The 11,958-nt window shown below is 49.6% G+C and overlaps 1 protein-coding gene across 2 annotated transcripts in view; it reads right to left on the bottom strand.

The window, feature by feature from the left end:
* Positions 1-799: 799 nt before the first annotated feature.
* The window catches only part of LOC119396358 (protein prickle), a 463,939-nt gene continuing 452,780 nt past the window's right edge, over positions 800-11,958 (bottom strand). For both annotated transcript variants that reach the window (XM_037663552.2, XM_037663550.2), the window contains 3 exons: positions 8,872-9,075; positions 7,290-7,626; positions 800-6,635 (listed from right to left, as the gene is read on the bottom strand). In XM_037663552.2, the coding sequence (XP_037519480.1) occupies positions 4,609-6,635; positions 7,290-7,626; positions 8,872-9,075 (2,568 nt within the window). In that variant the 3' untranslated portion in view covers positions 800-4,608. The remainder of the gene's footprint in view (positions 6,636-7,289; positions 7,627-8,871; positions 9,076-11,958) is intronic.

The following is an 11,958-nucleotide window of genomic DNA, read 5'->3' as shown; positions in this document are numbered from 1 at the left end:
GGCTGATGCAGAAACAATGCATGAAAGGGTTTACACCCACAAACCAGAAATACCGCTTGCCACTTGATTGTATTTCTGCCATCACTTGGCTGCACAGGCTGCTAGAAGTTTGTACAGCCTATCTTTATTACAGTGAATGCAGATGCAGCATAATGAATTATCAAATACTGTACGGAAGTATTCAAGAGCCCTGTGAATGCATCCTTACATTTAAATGTAAACATTTTGACAGAAATCTGTCTGGCAGAAATCTGTTTGACGCAAATTGGCAGGCATTCTGGAAGTTGTGCAGGAGGCAGCTCTGAAAGACTTTCAGGGCATGTTTTCGAATATCCACAAGTGGCATGCAAGTGCCCTTCACACACATTTGTATTTTGATGTTGTATGCACACTATCCTTTCAAGTAAGTGATTAATTGAATAGCAGCTGTCAGTGGCTTTGAAGATGGGGTGCATGACAAAGAAGAAGACAAAACAGTGCTTTCATTATCCAAGACGTTTGAGCCCTACTAATGATGAGCATAGCATAGCTGAAATGCAATGAATCTAACTGCTGGCAGCTCGTACAAGGCGTCCTTTAGTGCAACATGGTTCATTAGTACTGAGCCATGTTGTAGATGTCCACAAGTTTTGATTCTGCTAAAACAACCTGCAGTGTTCAGGAGCATTCTTGCGTGAGCCATAACGTCTGGTTGCGTGAATATCAAGTTGTTTCGGCATGAGCCTGAAATCTTCAAAACCATTCAAGATGTCAGAGCGAGATTAACTGAGGCGTTGAGTAATAACACACCACACTGCAATAAGAAGTGATTTGATTTATTACTTTGTATAAAACCATATAATCTATGGTTCAGTTGTGACACACTCGCACGCCTCTTTGTCCAGTCCGGTTGCCGTCCTTGCAGAGAGCGCACAAAAAAACAGATCTGTAGAGACAAAATAATTAAATGCTGGAGAGTCCGTGTCCCCCACAACGCTGGTTTGATCATGTACACTATACAAAACACACAAAAAAAACACTTGCTTTGGCAATGATGTCGTGGTGTCGCTGGTAGGCCATCACTCCTCCTGCGCACCATACTAAAAACTGGGTATACATACGAGCTCCCTGATCTCGGATGTGTGAACACACAACTTGCAGTTAACAAGACACAAAAAGCTGATGACTCACTGCATAATGAACACAGACCTTTCAGACGCTGTTTTTGTTCTCGAAGAACAAAATGGTTTCTAAGAAAAGAAGTGGGGACGCAAAGTAGAAAAATTGGTTGGAAGCCATGCCTTGCAGATGCAGGGCAGTGTATGGTTGACTCGCAATAATTCAAACTTGAGTACTTCAATGTGCCAGCTGATTCAAGTACTTTTGAAGCATCTGGCTTCTGGTGTACAATACACAGCTTGGTCTGAACAGGAAATTCGGCCAAATTGGGCTTTAGATAAGCATTTGTTTAAGTTTGATGTTCAGGCTTTTGTGTGTGCCATGAGCATTCTGTGAATGCAGATTCCAGTAACTCAGCTGAGTGTTTGCAGCTGCGATGTTCTCTACATGGATGAAACCCAGCAATTGCAAATTGTTTACTTGTGTGATAAGTGTAATGGTAGGTGCACCTGTTTGTACACTAGAATACCATTCTATCCATAGCCACAAAAATCTTGATTTTGTGAGAGTGCCAATTATTGCAAGCCAAACCGTACTTAACATGAACTCAGAACTAATGAATGAATTGGTCTTTGACATTATCCTGACACGTCCTGCAAAATCTCCACCATCTATATAATTGCCTTCAGTTCAAGTAATGTGTTAATTAGAATGCTGGCAAAATGGAAATATTAATTCGTTGGGAGAGAGTAAACACTAAAAAGGTAATGTCTCAAGTCAGGTACTGATTTGATGTTGCAATAGACATAGTACTCACATAAAGCAACCTTACAGGACACGTCAAATTGTGAAACAATTTTCCTATTCTTTCATCTTTTACATAGAGATAGCGAAACTCCATTGAATGCAACCTGTGCAACACTTATACTCTCTTGTAGCAACTGAGCTGGCGGCAACACTCTTGGAGCAACGCTTCTGAAGAACAGTTACTGGCTTTTTTTTTTTTCGCTACCACAGGCTTCCTCTGTCCATGTAGTTTTCAGTTATGCAAATTTCAATGGTGCTATCCCATTACATAAAACTTAACTCCTCAAAGTCACGGTACAGTGTCTGCATGATACCACTTTCATTTTCCTACGCAGATGTTATGCACCATAAGCACATCATCCATTACGTAGGGTGTGGTGTAATACGCGTATCCTCAAAACCCTGGTACAGCACCTTCCTTACCGAAGGTGAGCCAAGGTTTTACTACCAACGTTTAACTTTGAAAACTGTCATTCGTTGAGGCAGAAAACTTCAACGCAACCCTTCCATATGTATTTTTTCTTTTGTTGCTGTGGTAGTGATCAGGATAATTCAACGATTCTATTCCGATGCTATTCCTGTTCGCGCTTTATCAATGGTCTGAGCAGCACTCCATCCTCGTTATCACCAGGATTGGCTGGCTGTGAGTGGTGGACGATGAGAAAGCAAGAATCGTATTGAACCAAAGGAGATGTTATATTATACCGACCAGGTTCTTTGGGAGCACTTTCAAATAAAAGTGACACCTCCAACTATTGCTATGGGTTTGACCTATGACTGCAAACTTCTCGACTCTCGCCTCAATCTAGCCTTGGCCCTTAGCAAGGTAGCCTATGAACTTTCGCAGAAGATGCGCTTTTCTCTGATACTTCAGCAGTGCCACATGTAATTTCGAATAGCCTCTTTATAGAATGAGGAACCTATTGTCCAGCTCGCACACATTGTAGCCTGTAGCCTGGCAATGGGATGCATAAGGCATGTGGTAAACAATGAACTGGAACACCTAGCAATGTCTACGAAAGCGGGAAGTGAATGCCACACAATCGGCAACACCGAGAGAGTATTACATAAGGCAGTGCGGGTGTATCTACGACACAGCTTACGGTTGGCACTTGAGCTGCGTCCTGTTGCCTGAATATGTTTCCCACATTTGTCTATACCTATAATAAATGCCAAGGTTTATGTCAAAGCTGCCCTTGCTTGAAAACAGTGTAACGTTACAGCAGTTCACATTTTAACTAGGCTTTCCTATGCATCACATTCAAGCTGTTTGGCCCTGCCACTCTTTGCTTTCGTCATTGCAAACGTGGTCCCTCATGGCTTATGCGGCAAATGTGGTGCCTGCAATACTTGGCTAGTTGTATGCAACCACGCTGCACTCCTAATTTATTTTGTTTTTTTTTTCAATTTTACCTTGGATCAACCTCTACTGTCCCATATGAACAGATGTGCTGCAGCTAACTTTTATCTTCAGTGCCACACCCTCACTGAAAAAGAAATCATCTTGCCCAGGACCTTGACACAAACTCTAATATACTGGAGGTGGGCATTGCAGGGCCCATTTTAATATTTTTCATCTTCCTAAATTTTTCGTGTAGGACTTGTACAGCAAGCTTCAACTTGAACCATGTAGCATCCGTTTAGTTCGAGGTGAAAGACCATTGCATCTCTTAAGTGTCTGCTGTCATTGTCTGTTGATTTGTGCGCTTTTCCCATGGGAAAGTTGGGATTTGTTGATCACATGCGCAGCTCACCACAACAGGCAACACTGTTGCGCTCCGTGGGGATATTTTACAAATGCATAAATCTGCGTTGTCCGTTGCTTTGTAGCAAAAAGTAATGCTCTTGACCTCAGCAGCATGCATGAAGACATGTAGAGACACTCTTAAACACTTTGTCTGTACAGGTCTGCATATTTCACGTTCGGCGCAGCTGTTTGTTCAGAGGTGTGATTACTTACAATGACCTAACACACACACGCAGGCAGAAGCAGTAAAACTCAGCAGGAATCTTCAGTACAAGTACCCTACAGCACATGTAGACACGTGGGACAAGAGCAATTCAGATAAATCTTCATCTGCAAAACACGTGACACGAGAACAGTACCAAAGGCTGACACATGACATAGGCTGAATACCCGCACTTTGTTCTTGAATTGCATGGTGTGTTGTTCATGTCTTTAATACTGCAATGAAGACAAATGCTTGCACGAGGCTACCACAAAGCCACCGCGAAGCCAGTGCATTCGGTCTAAAGTAGTGCTTCACAAAAAGTGAACAAGTTCCTATATACTCCATCATGAATTAAAACCACCGAATTATCAGGAGGCCATAACTAATTCTTCAGCCATCTAAGTGTAGAGGGCACAGTGATGCACACTGCAGCCTGAAGGAACATGCTAGAAAGTAATTAAAAGCTGAGGACAATGCAATGTTACAGCGATGAGTACTACACAAAACTTAATGCTATATTAAAGTGTCCAATTATCGTAACGAAATGTTTCAGTGTGTTAAGCAGTAGTATGATCTTTCGTTTTGTGCCTCCGTAGGATCAACAGCACATATGGTCGATAAGCTTGGCTTCGCACTGGCTGTGAAATAGACTCATGATGCCACTGAATGAACGAAAGCAAGAAACACAGACAAGCACAAACGCTCAAAACACTCGGACCCATGCACACGCACACACACACTCACTAGTGCCTCATGAAATTATGCAGTTCTTGTCAGCAGCGTTTTTCTTCTCAGCCGAGCGAGTCCTGGTACGTTGCTTGGCCACTGCGAGGGCGTCACTGCTTACATACGATATCCGCACCCCACCGTAGGCTCTCCGTTGGGGCAGTTCGTAGGGGAAGTCATCCGAACTCGAGCTGGAGCACGTGCTGCACGCATCGTCATACTCGAGTGGCAGCTCGGCGGGTGCCCTCCGGCTACAGTGGGGTCGCTCCCGCCGGGACGACACCGCTCCCTCGGACGCGCTGCGGGCCCTAGCTGCTGCGGCGTCCTTGCCCCGCCTCGACCTTTGCGACTTGGGCTGCGAGTGAACCGTGATTCTCGACGACGACGTCGACGCCGACGCCGCGTCTTGCTCGTCCTCGTACCCGCCCTCGCTGGAGCTCGAGTCGTCACGCCGGTGTCGCCGGGATCGCCGAGACGACCGCGAGCTTCCGCGGCGGCCGCTGCTGCAAGCGGCGTCGTTGTCGCTCTCCGCCTGTCCCAGGCTCGGGTCGAAGTGTACCGACAGCATCTTGGGCGTCGTCGGATGTGACGACGGTGCGCTGCCCGCAGTTGCGCCCGGAGATTCTGGAGAGTAGCACGTGCCGCCATCATCGTCATCCTGCGCACCGAAGGAGGCGGACTGCTGCTGTTGCTGCTGGATGTGATGCTGACTGCTGCTGTACGCTGCGTGGCCCACGGAAAGGTCCGGCATGGAGAAGTGCGACCCCGAGAGGCGGTGGTGGTGGTGGCTACTGGTCTTGCTGAACGGTCCATTCTGGATCTCCTCGACCACTTCCACGAAGACCTCGGAACTAGCCAGCAGGGCCCCGAGCCGGAGGTCGGACACGTTGAGTGGTTCACGTCGTCGACCGCAAGTAGGCGTGAGCAGGGGGTCACCGGGCGAAGACGATGTCACTGCTGCGGTGCCCTGAGGGCGGCATGCCACTTGCCGCTCGGGCGTGGCCTGCTGAGGCTGGCACCGCGGAGTCTCCCCCTGACCGAGGATGCCGCGAACCATCTGCGTCGGCGAAGGCATCGGGGACATGGGTGTGATTCCTGGCGGGAACCGTCCGCACTGGCTCACGGAATGGCCCGCCGCGTGGGAACCGGCGAGGGACGGACTCGTCCCCTGAAACCGCTGCCTCATCCTGGGGCTGTCCGGAGACTGTGACATGGAATGGGAGAGCACGGTCTTCTGGCGCGCACCGTATATGGAGGACGAAGCGGAAATGCTTCCGCGCGGGGAAGACGCCGTCGAGAGGTTTCTGCCCACATTGGGCGACAGCAGTGGCTTGGGAGGCGTCGCCGGTACTCCGAGACTGTACGGTGAGCCCGGGGAGTGGTGGCCCGACGTCTGGAGTGCGGAGGATGCCACCGGAGACAAGAGCCTCCTCACGTTCCCGGGAGAATTGGGCGAAGGGAAGCCGGGGTGTCGGGCCGCCGTCAGGGACGGTGACGCCGGGAAGTGTTTCATGCGTCCTAAAGGCGACTCGGATGCCAAGCTCGCCGACTTCTTCAGGATACCCGCTGAGGGCGGGATGGTAGGCAGGCCACTGATTCCTTTCAGGCTTCCTGCCGGTGAACACGGTCGCGGCTTGGGCGGTGTCTGCGGCTGGGAGCTGTGGCGAGAGCCCTGAGATTCGGGCGTGTCCGAACGAGTCGCGGAATGCGGCGAGTCGGAGCGAACTGTGGCCGTCGTGTCCGAGTGTCCCTGGGAGGAGGCCGAGTCGGAGTACCTCTGGAAGCTCGTCGAGTCGGCTGCGTAGGAGATGTCCCCTTCGTCTTCGCGAGGTGGACCCGAGGTCGGGAGAGGAGGTGGCGGGGGACACTCCTCCACGGGGTCGTCGAGCTCGAGTGGCGGCGGCTGCTTCCGCAGGAGCAGCGGGCTCTGTCGGATCGTGCTGTGTCGACTCGGAGAGTTCGAAGCGGTCGTAGTCGGCGCGCTCGTTTGTACTAGGCCCTTGCTCGAGGACGGTGAGCCGTTGCCCCTCTGAGAAGACGACTTCGAATCGCCTGGAGAGGAGACAAAGAACGTCGCGCGTTATGTTGCGAAGAAATGCAGCCCAAGATGCATATACGTACATTCGCGTCGAGAAATATAGTTTGCACGCGACGTTATGCACGCTGCACGCAGCTTGTGAACTTGCTGGTACTCCAAGATGGCGGCTTTTATGACGTGAACGCAACATAACACGTTGCGATTAACCTTGCTTCAATGTGATGACGACGCGGCGGAATCGTTATTGACCTCTTTGTATAAATGACGAAAGAACTGGCATGTGATGTTCTGATTACATTAATGACATCATAAACTTCGCGTCTCCCCATGCGGGTACTCCGACACGGCGGTTTCAGTGACATCAGCGCAAACCATCGATAGTGCCGTATATTCATAGTCAATAATAAATGACTCCTTGCTGGATAAAAATCTGGAATTTAATTTACGTAAGGTTCGTTTCGGAAGTTCACTAAATGTCCGGAACAAAATGCAACTGATTATTAGAGCTGACAGGGTTTACGACCCGGGGAAAGCTTCACGTCCCGTTCCAACCCCCTCCCCCGCCCTCCGGACACTTCCGGGGGGGGGTGGGGGGTGGTTAGAGCGCCCTCGTCCCTCCCTAAGTGGCGCTTATGCTATCATGTACGCGGTAGTTCCGTGAAACGCACCCTTGCTGCACTGGAGGGAACAGTAGATGAGCCCCTTGCGGGGCAGGAATGGCCGGCCCAGGAGAGACTGGCGGCAGGTGGCGCATCGGAAGCAGGCCTCGGTGGCGTGCCAGTGCTGTCCCTCGTGCGACATCTGGCCCTGGTCGACGCCCACGGGCTCGCCGCACGTGTCGCAGAACTCGGCGAACATGGCGTCGAAGCAGCGCAGGCAGTAAGGTCGACCGTCGCGCATGATGTACCGCTGGCCACCCAACTGACGGTCGCACTCGAAGCAGCAGAAGTGGCGCATGTGCCACGCCTGGCCCTCTGCCTCCGTGCACTCGTCCGCGAAGATTATCTGCGTCCGAGGGGCGAGAGGTCATCACGTGCGTCACTGGAATCTTCCAAGCTAACGGCACATAGTGTCACGAACAGCTGTACGACAGCAGTAAGGTGCGCCCACCTGAATTAATCAAACGAATATATACTTAGCTATAGCATTCACTAGGCAGATCAAGCGTAATTTGATTCGCAGGTCGCGAAATCGCGCGTAATTAGAACGCCTCGCGTTCTTTGTCGCGTAAGGACAAATAGGTGCTCTTTGGAATGAACGTCAGGAATACCGTCTTGAAAAATTCGCAGAATTAAAAAAAAAAAGAAGAACAAAGGAAGGGAGGCTGTGTATACGGCGGCAATCTCGACGGGGTCTCCAAAAGCACCTGCCAGTACTCAGCGTCAAATAATCGCCGGTCAAAGCTGGCTTACCCGCATCGACAGTCTTCATGTGGCGAAGCCAACCTTTCGTAATACGTGAGCGCACAAATCGGACATTTATCATGGTACCAGTGATTGTTACTATTACTGAATTATTTGTAATTGAATATTGATCCTATCAATTATGAGACGCTCAACAAGATCAGGGGGTCTGCAACTTCTAAGATAGTCTTACAAAGCAAACGTGCGCTGATCGTAATCGCTCAGTCACACGACGAATGAGGCGCATATTGAAGACGTGCTACCTGTGCATAAATGACCTAAGACGCCGCGGAGAAAAATCGGAAGTAACGAAAGGAAATCTATAAACCCACGATTAACTGCCAGTTTTCGTCAAACTTGAGGCATGTACAGAAGGCGAGTGTAGAAGGCCGTGGAAGGAGTCAAGTGATGGACACACGATACTCTTAAAGCCATCGTCATCAAGGTGTGTGTGTTTATGTGTGTTTGCGCGCACGGCGCTAAAAATAAGAAGAGTAGACGAATAACAATTATTATGTTAATTTATCTGCTTATTATTTTTGCTTTCGTCTACTGCCCGTCCATACTACAGCAAGGCAGTGTAAAGAGTCTGCAAGAACCTTAACAGCTATACTCTTAAAACTCAGTTTTAGCATCAACACGTTACAAAACGTGTTCAACATACAGCTGCGTTTAATAAGTACGCATTCCCGATATACCAAGTTTCTGTTATCACAAAGTCCTGCGTGAAAGCAGCATCATTATTGCCTTCTAAGACAAACACCACTGATGTAACCTGTACCAGCCAAATTATCTTATCGAGGACTCCTCGACAAAGGCTGCAAGTAATGCACGTGTCAGCACGTACCTCATCGCAAGCGGTGCAGCGCGGCTTCAGACTCTCGGCGTGGTGTCGGCCGCAGTAGAGCTTTCCCTCCCGGTAGAAGTAGATGAGGTCGACGAGAAGCTCGCCGCAGGTGTGGCACGTGAAGCAGCCCGGGTGCCAGCCGCAGTCGGGGCCCGCGCGGGACGCCAGCACGCACATGTCACCCGCCGACAAGGGCTCCTCGCACTGCACGCAATTAAGAGACGGAGGAAGTGAGCAACATTTATCTGCGAATATTTTACAGCGAAGACGTCTCAAGTTGGTCGGGGCCTTTCGTGGCGTCATTCTACCCACGGAAAAATGTGGGCCGATCCCGAAGACAGTCCAGAGACGTGGGGAGCGCACGGTGTGCTCGTGAAGAAACTTCTTTGTGACACCCTGTGCATTACGTGTCCACGTGATGCGCTCTCAGCTGGCTTTTGGCTTGCGACAAGCAATTTACATGCGCGCTTTGTGCTTGCACTGACTAACGAAGACTGTGTCTTAAGTCTTTTCTGTGTCATGTCACGTGTACCTTCGAGATATGCGCGCAGCCTGCGTTTTACTTGTGATAGCGAGTTACGTTCTGCTTGCACTGGTATGTGTTATCTTGCTGAACCTATGTTTCGGTTATGTCGTCGTACGTCTTAACATACACAAAATATTCAAAAAGCGCGAAAAAAACAACAACAAAAATAAAACTGGCTGCCTAAGTGCTTATTTCTCTGGTGGAGAGCAGTTGACTTCGAGACTTTCATTGAATAAATGTAAAGATCAACGCAATCGATGCATTTTTCGTGGCTATAGCAGAACAGTGCGAACAACACGAGAATGGAATCTCTGATCGTTCACTAACTCAACTGACGTATTCTTTAATGCAACGCCCACTTGCCAGTAGGATACATACCACAAAAGAAAAAAGGCGAGGTGGTCAAATGTTTCCATTGAGCGTGTTCTCACCAAAATAAAGTCCAACTCGTCATTCAGCTTACGTGCGTTATTATTAAAGGTCACACGCGTGCTGTGTCCGCATGAAAAATCGAACATACACCTTATCATCTGGCCGACTGTAGCCTTCTATACACTGCATCGATTCATGAATTCCGGGGATCCTTGCGAAGCAAACACTAAGCAAGAACCGTCGGGCCATTTTCACTCATCCACTTCAATCTAGGGCATATAAAACCTTGAAAGGAGAGGCTCGTTCGAGATGCAGTTCGCTTTCACGCAACGCCCACGCTAAACCGCCGTTTAATAGACTCTATTTGCAAACCTCCAAGGACAAAGAAAGGAAACAAGTTTATTTGCCTATCGACACTGAAGAGTGGCCAGACATCGGAGGCCAGGAGGAAACGTGCAACATACGCATGAAAAGATAACAGAAAGATGTTTACTGAGTTTCGAGAACAGTGTGCAGTGCAGTGAAAGTTAGTGATCTCCATTACACTCCCAAGAAAGGAAGAACTGACTTGCCTATGTTAAGGTTTTTCAATCCGGTAGGCACGCATGAGGTAGCGAATAGCGTATACAGCGAGCTAAAATGATATGCAACTGACCTACTACCCTATCCATACCCTTATTCTGCTGCCCCATCGCCCCCACTTTTCGTTGTTTCTTAGGCTTGGCTACACTGCACATAATTAATGCAGACGGGTATCGCGAAAGATTCTATATGCCACGAGTGTGTGGCGCTTTAGTGTACACACAGGGGAGAGAGACACAAGGACGTCGCACTGCGTCTTCTGCCGCGACCACACTGCCACAGCACTGCAGCTACATGAGAAAGAGAAAAGAAATTAAAAAAAAAACTCCAAGGCGAGATAAAAGCAAACTAACTCCTACCCGTGTTTGCAAAGCGCTTCATGCGTCCTCACCGCCGGTGCCTACGCTCCGCACTCAGGCACCCACGCTTGACCAAGGCGCTGACGCGAAAGTCACGCGTTGAAGGCTAGTGGGAGGGCTTCCCGCGCGCTTGAACACATACACACGTACGCACGCACACACGGCGCGCTAAAGAGCCTGTCTGGACGGCACAGCGGGTTCTCACAAAGGTGGCGGCGGCGGCACAAGAAAAAGAAACGAAACCACAGGACAAGTGGGTAGCGCACAAGCTGCGTTGCTGAGAACACGTATAGCAGTAGTCCTGGAGAACGGTGCGAGAGTACAGTGCATGGCACAGAGTGCGATCGAGGCGTCGCGTCGTGCAGAAAGAGGCGACGCGTTGACGACCACGATGACGCGCAACTACCGGGCGTTCCGTACGCGCTAGGTTTATTTCGTGTAGCTTGGGGGTATCGACCGGGCTCACGAGTCGGGTTGCCCCACTGGTCCCGGCCCGAACAGAATGTTGGCGCGGTGGTTTGTATGACTCACTCACGGTGAATGGGGAGGCCCGTTCAGAGAGAGAGAGCAGTTCGGACCCGGCGCCGAGCGCCGCGGGCGCGCGTGTTATTATGTATGCATATTTTATTTTATTTTCCCTGCGGACACGCTGCGGATGTCAGTGTTCGTAGGGAGCCGCTTTGGCGCTTACCACGTGCAGCGATCCCATCAGCCCTCTTCAAATATGGTCGATCTCCCCTTTGCGTGTAACTTTAACGTTAACTAATCAGTCTCCATAATGAGTTTATATCACAAAGCGATATATCTGCTTTGAAAAACTGTGGCCACGCACCCGACGATACAGCGATCGGAATGCGATGGCAGTGCACTTGATGAATTCAGGCAAACGCGTAGCATTTCCTGCGAGGTTTAGGGCTGTGCATTAAGTCATTCAGTGCGGTATAATGTTGGTGTGGCATCGAGGCGCCATGTGTACTCACGCAGCGCCACGAATGGTTAACCGATCAATCTTAAGTCAGGAAGGTTAACCCGATGTACGTATGATTTGTTACCCTGCACTAAGGGGGAGAGATAAAAGGGTGAAAAACAAGTGGGAGAACGGAAGAGAGAAAGCACTGACCATCAATTTCTATACAGGCGGTCGCAGAGAACTGTCGATATACTAACAACCTTAACGCCGCTTTCTTAAAGTCACGGAGATGCGGTGTAGACTGTGATAGGGGCCGTAATGATGGTGCCCAGATTAAT

The sequence above is a fragment of the Rhipicephalus sanguineus genome, chromosome 6, assembly GCF_013339695.2.
Source record: "Rhipicephalus sanguineus isolate Rsan-2018 chromosome 6, BIME_Rsan_1.4, whole genome shotgun sequence".
Taxonomy (NCBI): Eukaryota; Metazoa; Arthropoda; class Arachnida; order Ixodida; family Ixodidae; genus Rhipicephalus; species Rhipicephalus sanguineus.
Note: the sequence above shows the minus strand (reverse complement) of the source record. Positions and strands in the feature narration are given on the sequence as shown.